At 28.0% G+C, this 22,634-nt stretch overlaps 2 protein-coding genes across 3 annotated transcripts in view; one reads left to right on the forward strand and one right to left on the reverse strand.

Annotated features, from left to right (window-relative positions):
* Positions 1 to 3,014, forward strand: part of LOC107439828 (ubiquitin carboxyl-terminal hydrolase 22-A) — a 38,983-nt gene extending 35,969 nt beyond the window's left edge. For both annotated transcript variants that reach the window (XM_087152226.1, XM_087152227.1), the window contains exons 12-13: positions 247 to 393; positions 2,384 to 3,014. In XM_087152226.1, the coding sequence (XP_087008352.1) occupies positions 247 to 393; positions 2,384 to 2,435 (199 nt within the window). In that variant the 3' untranslated portion in view covers positions 2,436 to 3,014. The remainder of the gene's footprint in view (positions 1 to 246; positions 394 to 2,383) is intronic.
* Positions 3,015 to 3,445: 431 nt separating this feature from the next.
* Positions 3,446 to 22,634, reverse strand: part of LOC107439827 (coiled-coil domain-containing protein 40) — a 40,649-nt gene continuing 21,460 nt past the window's right edge. The window contains exons 10-19 of the mRNA XM_016052544.4: positions 21,950 to 22,193; positions 21,024 to 21,206; positions 19,160 to 19,405; positions 17,357 to 17,570; positions 15,049 to 15,218; positions 13,655 to 13,746; positions 12,984 to 13,104; positions 11,133 to 11,321; positions 6,505 to 6,663; positions 3,446 to 3,774 (exon numbers count right to left, since the gene is read on the reverse strand). Coding sequence (XP_015908030.1) covers positions 3,538 to 3,774; positions 6,505 to 6,663; positions 11,133 to 11,321; positions 12,984 to 13,104; positions 13,655 to 13,746; positions 15,049 to 15,218; positions 17,357 to 17,570; positions 19,160 to 19,405; positions 21,024 to 21,206; positions 21,950 to 22,193 — 1,855 coding nt within the window. The 3' untranslated portion in view covers positions 3,446 to 3,537. The remainder of the gene's footprint in view (positions 3,775 to 6,504; positions 6,664 to 11,132; positions 11,322 to 12,983; positions 13,105 to 13,654; positions 13,747 to 15,048; positions 15,219 to 17,356; positions 17,571 to 19,159; positions 19,406 to 21,023; positions 21,207 to 21,949; positions 22,194 to 22,634) is intronic.

Consider the following 22,634-nt stretch of genomic DNA (forward strand, 5'->3'; position numbering starts at 1 on the left):
TTGCACCAGAAAGGTTCTGAGAAAAAAAATTATCTTTTCTGTTTTAAATGGGGAATAAATCAAATAGAAAGAATGTAAAAATGAATGTCTTTTAGTCCCTTAACCATAATTTCATACTCGTCCATTTTTTCTCTCTCAGTGGGTGAATTTAAAAGCTCTTATATAGTCTTAATAATTTGTTCAAGTATTATATATTTTATTAAAAGGTTAGCCTATGTGTCAGTGATATTCTTTATTTCCAAATAGCTTTTGTTTGTTTGCTGTTGTTAACCACACTGGAAATAAAGAAGGTGGTCACTATATTTCATTTATTAAAATGAAGCAGAAGTGGTATAAGTGTGATGATGACATGATAACGAATGCTACCGTAAATGATGTCCTCGTGAGCGAAGGGTACAGTATCATATTTTTACTTATTATATACATATTATATACTGGACATATTATATACTGACATATTACATATTATATACTGGAATTTTCTCATCAGGAATGAGAAAATTCCAGTATATAATATGTAAAATTATATAATTTGCACATGACCCATAGATAATTCTTAGTATATAATTTGCACATGACCCATCTATAGCCAAGCATCTAGTCCTATTTTGAAGGGATTTCCTATTGAAAAGTCCTATTTGGAAGCTAAAGTTAAATTATACATGAAACAAACATAGTCATTTTAAAACTGTTCTTTAATACTTTAATGTTTGACTTACTTTTGGTTGTATGATCTTGCTAAATAGACCTTATTTCTTGTTCATTTTACAAAATAACTAAGTGAAAGTATTACAAATGTGTGGAAAAATAATTTTATAACTAGAGCAAATATTTATGTTAATTTTTATCACGTTTAAAATATTTCTCAAATTCTTTTTCTACGAAATAATTTTTCAAAATATATTAAATTTTAAAAAATGACTGGCTGAGCATTTTATATTTGTATCAAAAAGTTTCCTCAAAAAACAATTTTCTTATAGAATAAAATAGAGGGAAATTATATTTTAACAAGAAAAAGAACGGACAGAAAGACATCTCAAAGCCTTTCAATTAGTTAAATTGTATGCGAATAATATTTAACACCATTATTTACTCAACTGTATAAAATGAAGAAGTCAATGCATTATTTTTTTTAAAAAGTATTCCAGACAATGGAATTTAAGCTCATTTGAATGAATTCATACTGTTTTATCTATTTAAGAGTATCTTGAATAATCAAAGTTTATTTAATACTATACTTCACTGAAAAATAAAGATTTGATAATGTCAATTTTTTTTGTATAATAATTGGGTTTCACATTTAGTTGTGTAGTTAGTTGCATTTAACTAAAACTTAGATGGAAAATAATTTCTTAACTAAAACCTACAACTATAATCTACTTATATTTGAACCAAACATCAGATTTTGTATTGAATATTGCAGTAGAAGGTTGTTGAAATAATTCTTCACTTAAGTTGGAGTTGTTTGGGGTTGGCAATAAATAGGATTCACACCAGCAATGAGAAATGACTACCTTGGAAAGGACTCCAATAGGACTATTTTGGTATTAATTTAGTGATCCAAAAACTTAATATGGTGGACAAACTTGAAAAAAAATCGACCTTTAAAATTGCATAATTCATGTTAAAGTACACATCAAAAACTATTAATTGCCATCGTGACACCCTAAAATTAATTAGGTTCACTATCCCATAATGATTGAAGATAAGTATTTATTAAAATTAAGTGAAAGAAAGCTGAATAATATCTATAACTAGATGAGGAAAACAGAGAAAGTAATAACTAATGAAGTTTTATATTAAAAATTATCTAAAAATTATAAAATTGTAAATAAAGTCAAATCTAAAAGAGCAAAAAACAATGTTCATTAATGAACAATTATAGTGACAATACGTGAAAGCAAAGCACTGCACAACAAGTAAATTTGAAATATCAACATTTAAATAAAAAAATATCTTGTGCCAGGCTTTTCAGCTATTCCATTTGAAAAGTTCTAAAACTAAAACCTTACATATGTGTAGAATAATAATTAGTAGATTTTTTTAAGTGCATTGAGTTTGATTAAAAAAAAAACTTTTTCATTACTATTTTGTAATTTCCAAACATATTTCAGGTACACAATTCTATCACCCATGTACAATTGTTGCCATACTGGCGTGAAGTCTAGCAATAAACTTAATTTTAAAATACTAAGGAACTGATCATTAAAAGCTTGAACATCCTTAAGCTCTACATTTCTTATTTGCTTATATATCTTGAAAAACTAACCTTATACTTCTCATTTTCTACAAATTATATCTGAAATTATATTTTTACAAATTTTTTCTGCATATATCATCTTTATAAATGAAGGTTAGAGCTAACTTAGTTTGCTTTTTATAGGTACCTGTTATTCTATCACAAAGAAGTAGTCGATTACAACAAGAAGGATTGATTTTTTATAATCCCAAACCACTTGTGTTCGAAATTGTGATCTTTTTTAATAAAAATAATAGACTGACTTTTGGTAGTGACGTGGTGCATGAATCTAAGTTTTGCTCAAAACAATGTTCGGAGCTTCAAGAAAACCTTGACTTCCTCTTTTACCTTTGGCCGTGACACTTATTAAATCTTTCTTTGTTGCTCTTGTGACTAGCATGAATGTGTTGAATAAGAGGGTTTGATTACACATATGATTTTAAATATCTTGTGACAAATGACTGTATCTCAAAGATATTTAAATACTATGAGCTTTAGCTCTGTTCCTTGTGTATTATTGAATGTTTCTTTGCCAATTTATGTTTTGTAGAATAAATTCAATGTGAGCTTAGAGCACATTTTCCCATCTTGTTGACCTGAAACGTATAAATTGTCTTATTTATTCTTTTTTTTTTATCAATTCGATTAATGAATTTTTTTAAAAGAATATAAATTCCTTATAATAAAATTGTAGATGGTTATTTACAGAAACTATGTATTGTGCTTTCTAATGTACTGTATGGTGTTTTATGTTAAAATAAATTAAAGAGAAGTCGATTGCGTTATTTATTTTGCATTCATTAAAATAACTTGTTTCCTATATCTTCAGAAAGTGAAGAAATATTATGTTCTTCATAATGTTGATGCTTATTTTAAAAAACACCATTGTTAATATTAAAAACTTCAAGCCTTCACCTATCTATCTATTCTACGAAAATTCTAGCAATGGAAAAAATAAGGCTTAAAGATTAAATTTAATGTAAAATTTATCCTTTGAAAATTTTTTTAGTTAATTTCATTAGCGAAATGGAAAATTTAAAGAAAAACATTTTTGAAAACAGGTTTTCCAATTTATTTTTATACCACAAATGACTAGAAATTTTTATCAGATATGGCATGAGCGACTTCTTGAAAAATTGTGGATAAGGTAAGTAAATGAAAAAGAAACTGTCAATCAATATAAACTTCAAACATTAAAAGGTTAATATACAAAAAGACCCATGAAGAAATTTATTACCTTTAAAAATGTTCATACATAATACTGTTTAAATGTAATATAAAAGATAACAGCGAACCATTCAAATACGTTTTGAAGCAGTTATGTAATCTGTTATTTTGCGAAAAGTTTTTTCTAATTCAGGATATTCATTTATTACAGCGTGGGATATTACTTGCATAGCCCTCAATCCGTCTTGAAGCTTACCAATTTCTTCTAATCGATGCATTTCATTTCTCATAGCTCTAACATAGCTTCCATCTAAAACTTTTTGCATAAATTTTGATTCTTTCTGCTTGAAGGATAAGTTAATGACAGCCTTAAAGAAAGAAATGTATAATTAATTAAACCATTAGAAAATAAATAATTATATTTTCCACAAAAGTATGATTACACTTATTATATTTTTATAAGAATATTTCTTATTGTTTCAGTGAAAAAAATCAATAAAGTCAAATATTAGATCAGAGATTTAATAGAGTATTTTACCTCACCATCAAAGAAAAAGACGTATATTAAACAAACACCTTGATACATCTATAGTGCTGTGCAATAGAAAACTTCAATATAGAGAATTTTATATACTTGGCATTTTTGTATAATAGCAATTTTTCTTTTTTAGGAATAAATTTTGTATTATCAGTTTTTTGAAATCCTATTTTAGCATTCACAGCATTAGCAATAGGAAAAAAAATAGTTTTCAAGCCACTTTTCTTGAAATCTACTGGGAGACATTTTTTTTTTAATTGCACCGCATTGAGCCATGATGGCTTAGGAGATAGAGCTTTTGCCTATCAATGAGGAGAACTCGTTTCAAACCACAATGATGGCTGGTCGCTACGAATTCCTCATCTAGCTGGCATTCACTTACTTCAGTGGTAGATGGATCATGGGTCCAGGGAAGGTTTTCCTCTCCATGCAATGCTAATGCAGGTTAGTTCCATCAAAAAGTCCTGCATGAAGGCAAATTTCTCCCAATACTTGATCCAGGAAATCTCTTGTCTTCTGGATTGGGTTCAAAATCACAAGGCTACGGCTTTGAACATTAGTAGTCGTAAACCCAAAAATTAGGTAGATTGTTTTACTCCAAACATAAATTGTTCAGTAGGAACTTTGATTGATCTGCCATGTTAATTGCAGTTTGGGGGGAAGCACATAATAAGCAGTTATAAACTTTTTAACTTGATGTAGCTTGTTGTGAACATCAATATTGCTTGTGTTTAAGTTTATATTGAAAACACATTCATAGCAGGGCTCGAAAAAACTCAAAAATTTTACCCGTCCCCGAGGATGGCTTGTTCAACAATGTACCCGTCCTCCTTTGAAACTAACCCGTCGCTTCTAAATAAATAAAAATATAATTTTCTCTTATTTATTACAAACATTTATATAAATTGCACAATGAATTAGTAGTTACTAGGATTGCATTATACAGTAATAAAAGGAATACTAGGTTACTAATAGGAACCTAGAATTCCTTTTATAAAATAATTTAAATGACAAATGTCTAGTTATCTGGAATGTCAATTTAACCGAGGGTACTGCGTTTTTTAAATGAATCAAATATAACGTTTGCAGTTCCACAATCAAGCTAATGATTTATAGAGGTTTCTGCACAAAAATCTGAAAGGGGTTTTCCATTTAGGTAGATGTTCATAATTGCGTTTAACGCTTCTTGTTTAAGACCAGTATGTAATGTTTTTTTTTTTTGTTTTTGTAAGTTCATTGCTGAAAAGTCCCTTTCAACCGCTGCAGTACGGGACAGAGAACATCAATTCCACAATGCGCAGTATAATGTTGCTGTATTTCTAGATTAGAGGGTCATTTTAGAAGTGAGGCGCTAGACTCTTGTAAGATAACAAAAATTGAAATGTATCACCAACATTAACGGGAAAATGGCCGTCCGCGAGGACGTTGGATTCGAGAAATTCGTTGTCCGCTGGGAATTTTTGACCGCCGAGGTCGGGTGGTTTTTCGAGCCCTGATTCATAGGGTTGTGGCTTGTATTATAGCTATAAGAATGAAGTCTTGTAGCTCATATTTTCTTTTTGTGTGAAAAAACAAATATACCAGAGATTGAATTTTATAAATTTATAACCAGCCATGAAGAGCCGACCAAATTCTGAGTTTAGAACTATCAATATTCAACTCAGTAGCTTTGTAAATTTGAACAATACAGAAGACAAGGGAATTCTTGTATCAAGCATTGGAACAATTTAGCCTTTCTGGTGGACTTTTTGAAGAAATTTAACCTGCTTTTGCATAACTGGAGAGGAAACCCATAAAACCTCTCACGTTTAGCCAGATGGTAAGGGGATTTTAACCCATCTACCACTGGAGGATATTTCATGGCAACGTTGTGGTCAATGCAAACTGAAAGCAGAATTCGTATGAACCAGCAATTGCTGGATTCAAACCTGGGACACCTCATTGGGAGGCAAGCGCTGTATCCCTTGAGTCTAGATCACAATCTGAGTCAAGGTCTCATTAGGCACAACATAGTGCTCATTTCATCTGTAGGTTTTTGGAAAGTGAAGATAGACATTAGATGATCTGATCAGCTAGATCTCCAGACCTCAACTCTATAAAGCCAGTCTAGATCCTACAGAGAGAGAGAGAGAGCAATTACAACCCACAATCTCCCATAAAAAACTAAATAGTGAACCCCCTGAAAACATTGTTGTAGAAGGTGTGGGCTCAGTAGCCATTGGAATACCTCTCTTATTTCCTTCATGGTATGAGGTTTGCATATCACTGGAAATAAACTGGGAGACCATAACCACTCTTAACCTCTTTTTCTTTATTCGATTCCTTAATCACTGTTTCATACCTTTCAACTTTAATGAGTGTAATACATGATACAAACAGACTACATACATTTGTTTCTTTAAAACCTATAGCATTCTTTAACAAATTGAAAAAAGTTTTAATATTAGTGATTATAATCAAAATTAATGCTTAAATCTATGAAATATAAATTAACCTTTTGATCTCCGTTAGCTTTTTTCTAATTTAAAATGAAATAAAAAAAAATTCACAAATTACTTACCAGTCTTCTTTCCTGTTCCTTATTATGCATGTCATACTGCAATGATTTAATTTTATTCATTAGATCAGTAGTTAGAAGGAGCAAGGAATCTAATTCTTGTTTAGTAATAGACTGAGTCATTTTCAGAGATTCTATTTCTTGAAAGTATTTTTCTAGAACCTGTTGAAAATTAATGCAATAAAAAATAAATAAGGAATGTTATATATATACTATATAAAATAGTAAGTTTTTTCTGATAATGCCTTTTAGTTAAGAATCTTTAAAGCTTTCACTCAAATTCAAAAGTAAAATTTCCTGATTTTACCACAAAAACTTCAGATCTCATTTTTACTATTTACAGCATTTGTTAAGTCATTATAAATACTTTTGAAAGAGATAATTATCAAATTTTATATAAGAAACTAAATATTTCCAAGTCAGGGTTTAATTTATGCACAGTATGTAACTCAATTCAACAGATTAAAATTTTTCATAAACCACACTAACTTTATGGGTCTAAACAATGAAATTTGCATTTAAGAAATTTCTATAACTAAGCAAGAACTATAAAATATTTATATTATTTGCATGACTATTTGCTAAGATGAGTTTGTTATAAAGCTAAATTTTAAAATGTAAGCAAATCAAAATTTATTAATTTGTTTGTCGCTAGTTCTGCAGAAAATTAAAATTTTTTCTGAAAATAACAAATACTTAAATATATATTTTGTGAAATGATCGCTAAATTCCATAGAACACAAAGCCCCAGATTTCACGTTTTGCACTGTTAAGATCTTCCACTTTATTTTATTACATAGAGCTGATAAACTATAATAATAACACTTCTAGAGTTCCTTTTAACACAGAGTTTTGCCTGTCACCAACAAAAGAACAGATTTACCAGGTTATCTCATGCAAATTACTTTAAGAACATTTAATAGTATTTCCACAGATGCAATTCGGATATTCACAGATAGAAGCAAAGACCAACATGGCAAGAGTGATAGTGGTGTCCTCATTAACTCATCATCTAGTAGTCTTACTAACAAAACTAGAAGTTCGTATTATTTCTCAGTCTTCTGTTTAGAACTAATAGCAATAGAAAAAGGTCTCCAGGCTGCAGCCTTTTGTACTGCTAACAAAATAACATTTGGATTCTTACTGATAGCTGCAGCTCTATACAACATCCGAAAAACTGGCACCGTATTGGCCATAGCGCATCTATTTCAATTTTGAATTCACTAAAACAACTCTCAATCTGCCAAGATGTATATTTCCAATAGGTACCTTCACATGTTGATGTTGGAGGAAATGAGGTTACTGATGCCTTAGTTGAGGAAGGAACTAGAATAGTTTCAATATATAAAATATTTACAATGGGTACCTTCATGTGTTGATGTTGGAGGAAATGAGGTTACTGATGCCTTAGTTGAGGAAGGAACTAGAATAGCTTCAATATATAGAATATTTACAATGGGTACCTTCACATGTTGATGTTGGAGGAAATGAGGTTACTGATGCCTTAGTTGAGGAAGGAACTAGAATAGTTTCAATATATAAAATATTTACAATGGGTACCTTCATGTGTTGATGTTGGGGGAAATGAGGTTACTGATGCCTTAGCTGTGGATGGAACTAGAATAGCTTCAATATATAGAATATTTCCAATGGGTACCTTCACATGATGTAGTGACGGAAATGAGGTTACTCATGCCTTAGCTAAGGAAGGAACTAGAATAGTTTCTACTTGCATACTAACTTTTCTGGAAATCTACTCAAGAGTAAAATCTGCTGGTGTTTCTTATTGGCGCTCTCCTCTGGTACACAATTGGAATAGTGGCAAACAACCTGGAGATGCTCTGACATTTGAGGATGGCCGTGCACTGCCAAGACTATTGTGTGAGTACTTAAAATGTCTTAGATTTGATTACTGAAAAAAGATCTTTCCCATCTGTGGAAAATGTAATCCCTAAAATCCTACATCTGATCATCTCCTCTCCTGCTTGGGACTTGAGAGGGAAGATCTGAGACCACTTCTAGTTTTGTACTTTCTGAATGTATACGGTCTCATGAAGCTGGTCTAGCCTATGGGCTAGATTAGTTAAAATAAGCAACAACAAGAACTATAACAATATTTCGAAAACATTATTATAAAAAATAATAATAAATAGCTCAGGAGAGATCTAGAATTGATTCAAGAAATCAGAATTTAATATAGTTTCTTATTGAATAATTTATAATCTTATCGAATAACTTAGTAAAGTTTCTTATTGAATAGAGATGTCCTAAGACATGATGCTCATTACTTTAACAGTGCCACAATATGCCATTTCTATCCTTAAGTTTCTAAGAAAATGATCTGATGATTTTTTAATTAAGTCATATTATAACAGTATCATACATTTAAGAACCAAAAAGAAATATAAATTAATTTAATCATAATAATTACAAATGTTGCCTAATTAGTGAAGAGTACTGAAATGTTAACATCCAAGAAACAATTTAAAGAAATTTTTTTTTTAAAAAAGTTGCTAATCATCAATGACTATCCCAATTTGCTTACACATCGAACTTCAACCACTTATTAAAGAATTTTTATATTTAAAAATTGCAATAGATTTTAGAATAATTTAATTTTAATCTCTCGTTAATTTCAAGGTTGGTGATTTTGGAAGGTTTTTTTAAATAAAAATTAATGCTACTTGAAAGAAAATTAAATTTCTTTGATATCTAGGAACCCTAGATTTTTTGTGTGGAAGTTATGATAAACACAGGAATGGTTGGAATGTTTAGAGATAGGTAAATAGATTTTTTTTAATTGTTTCAAAACGAAAATAATTCTTTAATTTGCAAAAGGGTTAAATAGGCATATGCCAAGCCAATTATCTTGGTCTTTCAAAGAAATCACAAATACAAAATATATTTCACAATTGAATTTTTTTTCTTCTTATTTTGGTCACAATAACAAAACATAATTATTGATTTCCCGTGTCCTTTAATACATGAAAATCAAGGGGGTGCAGTTTATATCCATGAAAGCTGATTCTGAGACAAAGAAATTTCAAGGTTTGAGAATTTTTTAGGATCAAGCATTCAATTGAAATCGTAAAAATATACATAGGTGTCAAAAGCATTTATTTACATCCTCTTTAAAGTTTCAAAACACAATTTACAACATTTGATGCTGAGGAAAAATAAAATTTTAAGATTGGGTTGGATAAGAACCAACTTTTCTTCAAAATTTCTCCTCAATCAATACTTCCTCCCTAGTCTTTCCAGTTTTCTTCACCATTCTTTGTTCTTTTTTTTTTCTTTTTTTCTACAAGGGCAGGAGCCATTTTTTTTTCTAGCAAGGCCTATCTTCAGTATGTAATAACTCTCAGGAAGAACTGATTTTCCACATTATAGATTTCTCAAAACTTGGTAATCCTCAAGATGCACAAGATAGAAATCCAATTGACATTTTCATGAAAAATTTGTTTAAACCTTTTTTTCCCTTCAAAAAAAATAGTTTTTTTTCTTTCTTTTTTCTAAATGTTTTCTTGTACGTAAAATGATCTAAAAGCTCCCAATATATCTCGTGATGGGCTAATAACAAATAAAATTTAATTGTTGCAGCTATATTACTGAAAGTTAAAACAAATATTAGAGACTGTGATTTTAATTTTTTATTTTTAATACAACAGGAGGAGTGAATTTAGATTAGCATCTTAGAATAATAAAAATAATAATTAGTAGTAGCTAATTTTGATTCCTAATTGTCAAATATCTATAAAGCAAATGATTTTAGATTGTATGTGAAATCAATTAACAATAATAATGATAAAATTCTACTCATCTTATCCTATTTCCAACTATCCTTAAATTCTCTTCTTCATTTTAATTTACAATATCAGTAACAAATCACACTAGTTTTAGAAATAGTTAGAATTAAGCTTTACAGACATTTGAGAAAATCAAATTCCATTCAATAGCACATATGAAATGCTGAGTAGAAAAAGGAATTAAGTAAAAAGTTTAAGTGAAGTTTTTTTTAAAAAAATTCAAAATTTCTCAGGAAAATATCCTATTTTTTAAATTTAATTTCTCAAAATTCATTTATATTGCCAAGTCATGGAAATTGGTCATGGAATTTCAGTGAAGGAAAGTACTAAATGACGGTGGGATGTTTTTGGAGAGGCAGAAAGTTAATAGTGCAACTGACAAAAAACAGTCAAAGACAACAGTTGAAGGTCTCTAATTTGGCTGATTGCAAATAAGAAATGAAGGTGAGGAATAATTTTTATTTCCTCATACTAAAAAAAAACCATATAAAAACTTGAAATTCGATTAAAATGCCACTATGAATCCTCATCCTTAGCTATTCACATACAAAATTTTTTATTTCCTCACATATATCGAAAAGATCAACCTAAAAACAATGAAGACTAAAGGTAAACTAAAAAAACTTGAAAGCTAATTCCCTAAAATGCAACTTAGCAACTTTGCCCACTCAGCTTTCCATATAAAAAAATTTTTCCCCTCACATACCATGCAAAAAAAAAAAAAAAAAAAAAAGCAATTCCCACAAATTCATTAAAATGCCACACAAATCTTCTTCCACTCAGCTCTTCATATACAATTTAATATATATTAGTTTAACATATTACTTTTTTTTCTTCCTGGACTTTTTTCAGGGTGTATTTAATCCTCTTCTTTACATAATCAGGAGTTATTTTCCTTTTTCCAAAAACTGATTGCTTGTCTGCTTCAATATATAAGTTAGTATAAGTGTAAACTGCTCTTCGCATTTCTAGAATCAGTTTCTCTTGTTCTTTTTTAATCTGCTCTTCTTTAACCTAGAGAGAGAGAGAGAGCATTGATTGAATAAATATTTTAAAAATTATAAATTTAGCATTAAAAAAAGGTAAAACTTTTGGCAAAATTTGAATTTTGAAAACTTGGTCAATAAAATGTAAAATATTGTCAACTAAAAAAAATAAAGCCATCAGGACAGTCTCAGTGTTATTTAAGTATTATTTATTTTCAAGCAATATTTTGGCCTGGATCATATAATTGAATGCCATACAATTTTTCAATTTTTAAGACAATGAGTCTAGAACCAAACTACATTTTGAGGAAGAAATTGAGTTCTGCAAAAATAAACTTCAGCCACATTTAAGCAAAACTGCTATTGAAAATTTAAACTAAAAAGAGTGTAACAGCAAAACCATAGATGAAATTCACCTGAAATGATATTTTAAAAATATCCCAATACTTTAAATTTAAGGATCTCTAAAAAAATACAATAAAAGTATTAAAAGCAATTCATTTTCTCATTTGTAAATATAAGTAACGCTTCACGGCAAGGAGTTAAGTTTAACTTTTATAATGATTTTATTACTATGTATAAGGTAAATTGTAAATAGCACTAACTTCATGTCAAAAGAAATAAACTGTTGTAAGACAGATATTTATTATTAACTCCTTCAATATTATATGTAATTTTTAATGCTATCCTTAAGAAGTTTTAATAACATTTATGAAAATATTAATGTAGTTTAATAATTACCTTTGCAGACCATCATGAAGTTTTAATGCTACTATACACCTTTAACTTAATATTAAATAATATGATAAGGATATACAAATTAGTCAAAAACAAGTGTTTTAAAAGAAAAGCCTTTCTTTGCAAAATAAAACTGATTGTTCAAATCAGATTTCACTAGTTTAACGTTTTCATTGCAGCAATGGTACGCCTTTGTCCCACCCTCTGCGAATTCTTTAAAAATATGTTTGTAAATTTATACTGAACATACTACAAATAAAACAAATTAATTTAGAAAATTATTATCTCGCTTTTAGCACATAGCAAATGTTCTTGGAAGACTTGTTATTTCATCCATTCTGATGAAAGAACTAATTATCTTAATAACAGTGATAGATACATATCGACATATATTTCTGTTATTACATACAAAAAAAAAAAAAAAAACATCACTGTAATTAAAAATATAAGAGTAATATATATATATATATATATATATATATATATATATATGAAAATATCAAATTCAATTATAAGAACTAAGAAAGATATATTTGTATTTAATTGTGAAACACAATTTTTAAAATGACTAAATTTTGTGAATGAGTGTACTGTTTACATTTTAACATTTTATTGAATATTTTTCACAAAGATGTTATAGTAATGTTTTTAAGCTTTTATAGAAATTACAGATTTCAAAATAAAATAAACAAAATGGCAGCTACAGAAAAAAAAATTCTAAAACTATTAAGTTTGCAATATCATTTACATTGTAAATAACAATTACATTAGAAAGAAAATTGAAAAGAAAAGAAAGTCAAAACGCAAGGAAAGCAGCATTAATTATAAGTTAATAGTAGATGTTTATAAATATACGCACATAAATATCTTATGACCACAAATACAATGCAAGTTTTATTTTTAAACAAAATATACTTATAAAAAAAATATTATACAAAAAAATTTCATTTACCTGTAAGCGTCTAATTTCACTTTTTAAGAGGTAAAATTCACTAAGATGTTCGTCCGATTTTAAAATTTTTCTGGTTTCATCAGCCAAATGAATTCTACCTTCCCAATACACAATGCATTGTCTAAAGAGAAATATAAAAAAATTTTAGACTACTGCCTTCTAACATACAATTTTTATATCCTAAATTTCAAACATATTTAAGAATGGCTTAGCAACAAGATAATTATTCTGGTTAACTTTACAAGTAATAATTTTTTTAAAAAAAGAAATGAGATAAAAAAAATCAGATTATAAACACATTAATAGTAAATTAAATCTTAAAATGAAAGCTTTCAAACACTGGAAAAAATTTCAAATTATTGTAAATAGAAAGAGATAATTTTCATAAAAGATTTTAATAATTGGTATTTTTACTTTTGAACTTCATTAACTTATTTTGGTACAAAGGAATTATTTTTTGTATGTATCTAAAATGGAATAGCTATTGAATTATCAATCTGAAAACTTTATTTTATGAAATAAAATAAATTTAAGTTACCATATGGGTAATAAAAATAAAAAAAACTTATCCTTTTTGTATGCATACTTAGCAATGATAACATTACATACAAAATAATATAATTTAGGATGATATCTAAATATATAAATAAAGTAGTTTATAATAAACATACTGAGTTTTTAATAGTTTCCTAAACCGTTTCTTCTTCTTTCGTCTTAAAATTCTCAATTCATTTTGCTTATCCACGTATCGGAATTCAGCATCCTGCAAAAGTCAGAATATTTATACCAAGCATTATCTAAAGATAATCAACAAAATGATCAAGTTAATTAAATAAAATAAAATGGTAAAAACAAAAAAAGTAAGTTAGAATACACTAAAACAAAATATTTTAAAGAAATAAGACTGGAACTTTTACTTAGTGAGATTATTCAGTTATCATAGATCAAAGGGGCAAAATTTTGAGCATTTTTAAAGTCTAAATATTATTAATTTTTCGAGTGCATATCAATGGTTAGTGAAATTTTCAAATACTTAGATCAGGTGTTTGTGATTAGTCAGTTATCATAGAGCAAGGTGGCAAAAGTTTAAGCATTTTTACAGTCTAAATCTTATTAATTATCTAGTGCAAATTAACGCTAAGAAAATCACGTAAGTGTGATTATTTAGTTATCATAGAGCAAATTGGCAACACTTAAACACATTTACAGTCTAAATATTATTCAGTAATTTATCTAATGCATATTAAAAATTTGTGAGATTTGCAAAAGCTTAGAAGATCAGGTAATCTGTTCAAGTAGATAAAATTCATTTCATTCTTTATCTAACTCCCTTCCAACCATTTCTGCCTTCACTGGCTTTAATCCGTAATCTACTTATTTTTATTATTTTTTAATAACTGTCGTTGAACAGCCTAACAAATTTTCAGGTTATGGCTACCAATGTTCAACTCCGTAGCTTTGTAATTTTGAACCCAATCCAGAAGACAAGGGCACTCCTGGATCAAGTATTAGGATAAATTTGCCTTCAAGGAAGACTTTATGATGGAACTAACCTGCATTTGCGTTACATAGAGAGGAAGAACACAAGAACCTCCCATGGTTAGCCTGATGGCAAGGGGATTCTAACCCATAATCGGTCTACCAATGAGGATATTTTACGTCAGCACCGTGGTCGGTGCTAGCCGGATGCGGAATTCGAATAAACCAGTCTTCGCCAGGATTCAAACCCGGTTCATCTCATTGGAATGTGAGCGCTCTATCCCCATTGCCACCACGGCTCTAATCCCAATACTTAACAGAAATGAGTCACCACAATCAACAATAAGCCAATAGTTTAGAATCATAAAAAAAAAAAAAACTCAGCCAGATTTCACTTTTAACATAAATCGAGTATTTAAGCAAGCATAATGAAGAGTTGGAAGCTAAAAGGCCACTGGGTCATGCAGTATAATAATATTATATTAAGAGATGAATGAAATCCAGTTTCTTTACAAAAATACATCTATTTAAAAAAAAATCGTTGCAGTTAGTAAATTTATTTAATGTAAGAAAAAAAATTATGCACCTTCAAAGTTTTAATGAAATCAAATTTAGAGAGCTCTGAAGTTTGGAGGAGACTTTCTTGGAGATCTTTCCTTTCTTTCAGTAAACTATTGATATGAACAATTTCATGTCCAATACTTTCTATTCTTATCATTGCTTCTTTGATGTCTTTTTCTTCTTTAATTATATCAGCTAATAACAGAAACATTTAAGCTTTTACTAATTTAATATAATTAAAACTATTTCATCAAGAAACTTACAACTGTTGGCATTTAAAAATTTACAGCTATAGAATAAAAAAATTAGATAACCCAAGATGAAATATATATGAACACAATATAGTAAGTTTAATATACTGTGCATAAGTTGCAAGTACATAGAACCCATAAAATAACTTTAAAAATATTAAAAAATTTTTAAAAAAATTGAATAAAAATTAAAATAAAAATAGTTGAAAAATAAAATAAGGAAAAGATAAAATCTTGTAATAAACTCACATAATTATATCCGCAAAAAAGAGTGCTTTCTAATATTTATTACTATAATTGTAATGATATATTTTTCTATCGTATTGATACATTTTGCTTTGGTTATATTAATACGATGCTATAAAAGTAATCTCTTTTGAGGACATAATTGTATGAGCTGTGATGAGGATATATCTTTTCCTTTATTTTGCTTTCCAACTTTTTTTTAAAAAATTTTGAAATTTTTTTTATATTTAATTTTATAACTTTTTCTCTCATTAAAATATTTAAATAATTTCTCCATGTTTTCTTTGTATTTTTAACTTTCCCTTTTTTTTGTTTACAAGCTATTGAGCTTGGTATTATTATGATAATTCAAATTTAGTGATCGGGAGTAGTGAACTACAAGCAGTGAAATTGCTGAAGTAGTATACTTTTTTCGTAGTTTGTTGTGTAGTGTGCTATATTTTTAAAAAAGTAGCATAATTAGATGTATGATACAGAAAAAAAGTAGTTGTAGTGATTCCTGGGAACTACTATTAATGTTAGTTTAAAAAAGAAACATGGTTCTAATGCAGCTGATTTTTCAAATTTAATGGGTACAAATAAATTTGATGGGTTTGCGAGTCCATCAATAAATGCAACAAAAATGACCCTATGACTGATGCTGAGCATTGAGAGAAATTATGTATTTAAAATCACATATAACTAATATTTAGGAAATTATTATGCCATCACGAAAAATAGTTAATTAATCAGGATCACACTTTCAAATGTGAATGCACACTTGTTAAACATTGATGCTATTTCTAAAGAAAAGGAACACATTTTTGATGTATTTAATTTCTTAAAGAATAAAACAGCATTGAACAATTTTAAATAAAATATAAAAGAGCATTGAACAATTTCAAAATTGCAAGTATTTGATAATTTCACATTTCTTAAATTAAATATTCACTGTTGATAAGACATAAAAAAATTGAAGGTTTTAATTAACAAATTCGAAAAAAAAATTTGGAATAACAAATTTGCTCATGTAAACATGGATAATTATTTCTAAATTATTTTCTTGTATTTAATGGAAGGAAATTTCCTATTCAAAACTATTTGGAACATAGGTTTAAATTAAGTTCTCCAGAAAAGTTTGTCTCTTTGCAGTAGCTACTGTAGTTCCAAAGTAGTTTGTAGTCACTACATTTAAAAAAAAGTAGTTATAATTAGCCATATTTGTAACAAAATTGTAGTAAACTACAAAAATAATATAGCTTTTCCGATCACTGTTCAAATTATTTTATAAATTTCATTTTTATTTGTAATTTATTACTTCATTTATTTACCTAATATTACTAGTCACTTAAAAATAACTTTGCTCTATGTCAAAAGTAACATTAGAAAGATTTCTCGATATAAGGGTTAAATATAAATTTTGTATGCATATCAACAATGCATTGTAGTTAAATCGTTAAATAAATAGTTACATTTTTTTCAAACAAAACCAATTTTAAAACCATTATTTTTATGGAATGATAAATATTACAAAATATTGTAAAAATATATCAATATACTGTATAAGTATGTATATTGATATCAAGGGACTGTATGCAACTATTCAATAATATATTACAGAGAATTGATTGAATATTTAAAAATTAAATATTCAGTCCATTCTTTACAAAAAAGAAAAAAAAATTTCAAGTAAAATAATTGTGTCAGATATCAACCTTTAGATCACGGATAATCAATTAAGTTTTTGAATTAATGATGTCAAATTTCATAAAATAAGCATCAATTCCCAATATAAAATCAATTGCTTGTTGGCACAAGCTGTTGACAATAAATATGTTTATTAAAAGAGGAACTAACCTTCTAACTGTATTTTCTTGCCTTCTAATATAGCAATTTTTTTACTGTAAAATTCATTTTCCTCTGACTTAATTGAACTTTGTTTATTTAAAACAAATAACTGCTGCTGGCATCGTAAATATTCTTCTTCCAAATTTCTCTTTCCTTGCTCTGCAATAGTTATTTCTTTTCTTAGGTTTGCCAGTTCTCTTTCATATGGTCCAAGTTCTTGGCCCTGAAACATTTGTAAATAAATAAAATATTAGTTTCACATTAATGAAGAAAGATGAGGAAAGGTAAATAATGATGATATTAACAATATTTAAATCAGCACTTTTAGGATTACAAGAGTTACTAGTTACAAGAGTTTATCAATGTGTAAAGAAAGTTTTTCAGTTTATCTAATCTCTGCATATAACCATGTCATCACAACCATCATGACCAAACATTAATAAGGAACCAAAATTAATTTACACAAAAAGCTAAAATTTAAAAAAAATAAATTAATACTAGCCTATTAAATATTAAGTTGAACTGCTCATATAGTTACACACAAGAAAAAATTTGAACCATGAAAATCCACGACCTTTTAGATTTACTGTTAACATTCAAATTCTTTTTTTTTTTAAATATAGATCAGGAAATTTAATTATGTTCCAATGGAGCTTTTACTGAAAGTAAACTATAACTTATGATAAATTACAAACTTTTATCTGAAATGGCTAATTATTGTTACTGTGAATTTCAAGAGACATTATTTGATTTAAAAAAATGGATTTTCCTTACAAGTGGATATTCTAAATTTTTCTTAGCTTTTTAATCAAGTTCTCCTACTTATTTTTAAATATTAAAGTTAACTATAGAGAAAAAGGTGAAAATCTGGCATAAACATTTTAAAAGTTGTATACATCTCTTTTATTTAATTTTCTTTTATTTTGAATGAATGTCTTTTTAATTCAACGTCAACTAATTAATTAAAAGTCAAAAGTAATTAAAAGTCAACTAAGATCGAATTTTATTAGCCGAAAAACAAAACTAAAATTATATAAGACACTCATTCTGCCTGTCTTGCTATACGGAAACGAAACCTGGACTTTAAACCTTGACGTCCAACGCCTGATAGAAACGTTTGAAAGAAAGATACTTAGAACTATCTTTGGTGCTATACCAGAGGGGGGATGTTGGCGAACATGGTACAACTTTGAACTTTATGGGCTCTATAAACATCCTCAAATTATGCAGATAATCCGAAGCAACTGACTAAGATGGCTCAGCCATATATGGAGAGGCTCTGAAGATAGTCCTGTAAAAATTGCCACCTTCAAGAACCCTCAGGGGTCCCGCTCTAGAGGTAGACCACCTACTCGATGGCTCAAAGACACCGAAAACGACCTCAAAGTCCTAAAACTTAAGAACTGGAGGGGAGTTGCCATGGACAGAGGGAGCTGGAGAAGGCGTGCTGTTGAGGCAGCCAAGGCCTGCAAAGGGCTGTTGCGCTCCTGAAGAAGAAGAAGTCTTTTTAATTATAGAAAATATAATGATAACTATTAGAAATGTGTTACTGAGATATTAAAGTATGCTTTACAAGATCTTAAATCAATTACAACAAATAAAGAAATTTCGTTAAAATTGGTCTGTAACTTTTAAAGATATTTGTGTCAGAAATTTTCCCTTCCTCCATTAGATAAAAATTATACTAGAAAAAAAAAGATAATAAAAGAGGAAAAATTAACTAAATAATTAGATTTTCATACAGCATTAGTACATATTATATAGTTTTTCATTTATCTACTGAAAATCATAAAAAAAATTTTAAAAAATTACACCAGCTTCACTAATCATTTCTTTCAGTTTGTTATCAAGCTCACGAATTTCACCACGCTTCACGTCAATTTTCTCTTGGCTCTTTAAGGCACTTTCTTCACTCTTGTCCAACAAAAGAGCTCTTTCTTTTCTTTCCTGTAACAGTTCCTCTAATTTATTTTCCATATTACTAATATAAGTTCTCAGATTGTCAAGTTTCAACAAGAGTTTCTCTCTTTCATTTTCCTTCTTAGCACCTTTTTCTTCCTGAAATTCAATAAAATGATTTAGGTAGAAAAAGGAAAGTATAGTTTTAATTCGAAATTTAACAGAAATCAGAATTAACAAAAATAAAGTATGATATTCCTAAAATATGATAAGGAACTTGAGTTCATTTTATTTTATAATTTTGTAAAAAGGTTTTTTTTTATTTTATTTTAAATTTAGTAAAAATCAGAATTAACAAAAATAAATTATGATATTCCTAAAATATAAGCAGCTTGAGTTTTTTATTTTATTTTATAACCATCGTTAAACAGCCGTAGTTTATATAGCATAAAAAAAAAGAAAGATTGTATCTTAATCCATAATGCATTATTTAATACAAAACCACAACCAAAATAAAGTGAAAAGTATGAGGTCTAAAGACCCAATAGGTTATAATGAAATCTGTTTATCTTTTAAACTTTAATATAGCTTTTGCAAATAGAATAAGCATGTTAAGGTTGGGTGATTTCCCCCACCTTTACCATAATATCCACAAATCTTGCTTTTCCCATGCACCAGAAGATTATTATAATAATAATACAGTCAAACTCGCTTAAAATGAGTCCTGATTTAATATGAAGCAAGATTTAACCACAACAAAAGAAGTACATAATTGGTAAAATTTTAATTTTGAATGAGCACAGCTCGCTTTTAATGCACAAACATGAGTTATTTTGTGACTGAGAAAAAAGTTGCAGATTCTGAAAATTTGAAAATAAGTTGAGAAAATATTTAAAGTTACATAGCTATTAACGCTAATGCTATCACTTTCAATATACATACCTAGTTCTGAGGATATTGTAACTAAAATTGAAATTCAAACAGATGAAAAAATAATGAAAGCAATGCTGACAGCAACGGATGTGAGGTATTTCATGCTAATTCAACCTGACGTACACAATCACTTTTGAATGAGCAGAAAAACTTTTAAACTTTTTCTGATTGCAAGCATGCAAATAACAATGTTTTTTGGGGATACGAATCTTATTCAGACAATAACACAACAAAGAGGTAATAAGAGAATTTTAAGCAATTAACTAACTTTTGTTTGTTCTGCACAGAAATGAAAAATAATAAAAAACAGTACAAATATAATTGAATAAGTACATATGAACTTTTACGATTTTTTTCGCTAGCATGTTTTTTTACGAGCACTCGATTATAACGAGTTAATATTGTGGTCCCTTCATGCTCTTCATAAACGAGTTCAACTCCATTTCAATAATATACAGTTATGAGTTATAGATACTATTTAACTGTTGAGTGAATAAAAAAAGAGTAGCATTGTTGCATGTCGCATTGTTACTAAGATGAGGAAGTTAATAAATGTGATCTTCAGATGAGAATTTTAAGTACAAAGAGTAAAACAAAAAGTATAAATAAAAAAATTGTACAATATATGCTAAGTAGATACTAATGAGCATGATAACAATCAGAATATTATTATTTTAAATTTAGCAAAAGTTAAATAAACCCATGGCATTGGATTTTTTTTTTAAAAAAATTAAACAATAATGTGATCTAAGAAAATAAACTTTTAAAAAATATTTTTTAATTATTTTCACAATTAAAAATCATAACATAGAAATGAACACTAATGAATATTGTAAAAACTTACATTCAAGTGAATAAAATTTCTGGTATCCTTGATTAGTTTTTCAGTATATTTAGATGCCTTTGTAATAGTCATTTTTTCATGTAACATATCCATGTGTTTCTTTTCCAGATTAGTTTGAGAAGCATATATTTTTTGAAGTTCTTTTTCCTTTGCCTCAAGATCCTTCTCTTTCACACTTTTACTCTAAAAAATAAGGGCACACATAAATATAAAAACAATTTATTCAATAAACGAAAGATAAATTCCTGTGAATATGTCACCGTAATCATTAAATTCAATTGAAATTATGATTTCAAACTTTTTTGAACATTTGATTTGCATTAAATAAGAAAAAGCCTTTTTTAATGTAACTAAAAATAAGACTTATTTTTTTAAAAAATAACATCGTAGAACGCAACAAAATAAAATACATTAAATAAGCTTCATATCATTTTGTAAAAGAAATATTACAAAAAGTAATAAATTTTCCATTGGCAAATAAAAGTTTAGGGTTTTTTAAAACAAACATGACAGCTTTAACTATTCGGTAATTTGAGTTAATATAAATATTACTCATGGTGGCTTTTTAAAGCCTAGTTTTGCAATATTCAACATTCACAACAATATAAACATTCTTATTACAACAAAAAAAGTGAGTATTTTAAAGTTGTGCAAAAATCAGAGACTATATTTAACATACTCTTTTAAGACAATATAGCTGCAGAGTTTCCCCATATTTCCCAATAGCTGACTACTATCTTACTTAAAAAAAATATTTTATCGTATGAAAAAAATATAGTAAAATAATATTATAAAAGACATATATTTAATTTCAAAAAATATATAAAAAGATAAAATTAATCCCAACATATATATATATGATCCTTATATTATATTGTGCCGTGCCTTAAGACTGTGCTAGTGCCAAGAATAAATAATATACTTGCATCCAATAGAATTTTTAGTTCTTGTTCTGATATTTCTACGGTTTGATCCAAAACAGATACATTTTCCGCAAGATCATTTTCACGCTCAACTATCTCATTGAGATCTCTTTGAACATTTCCTATATCTGATTCCCTAAATTGCAACTGCAAAACTAGTTGCTCATTTCGTTCGAGTTCTTTTCTTAATAGTTTTTTGTATGCTATAATGTCCATATTAAGAGTTCTAGAATCTTCTTCAAAATGCCTATGAACAGTGAACAATATTTATAAAAAAAGACAAAACAATGAGTTCAAGTAAAGAAAAAAATAAACTTTATATGTATATAAGCTTATATAGTATTAAAAAAGCAGAAAATGTCACATAAAAAGTTAAGCCATTGTTTTTTTCCCTCTACAATGATCCAATTTCTTGCAATCTACAATGAGTATGGCCTTGCATACGTTGAACGACTAGACATACAATTAAACTATGACTAAAAGTACACAACCAACATAAGCAAAATGAAGACTCCATGATTTACCATCACTCTATATGACAGGAATTCCAATCATAGGTTTCAATTTTTTTTTCTGCTAAAATCATTCAACAAGGCACTTCAATACTATTCTTAATTTCTGGGAATCATGTCATATTTTTAAAAGTTTCAATAATTAAATTAATGACTCTGTTAATATTGAATTCCTT

Source organism: Parasteatoda tepidariorum, chromosome 9 (genome assembly GCF_982258835.1).
Source record: "Parasteatoda tepidariorum strain Cologne lab strain chromosome 9, Ptep-v5.0, whole genome shotgun sequence".
NCBI classification, from domain to species: domain Eukaryota; kingdom Metazoa; phylum Arthropoda; class Arachnida; order Araneae; family Theridiidae; genus Parasteatoda; species Parasteatoda tepidariorum.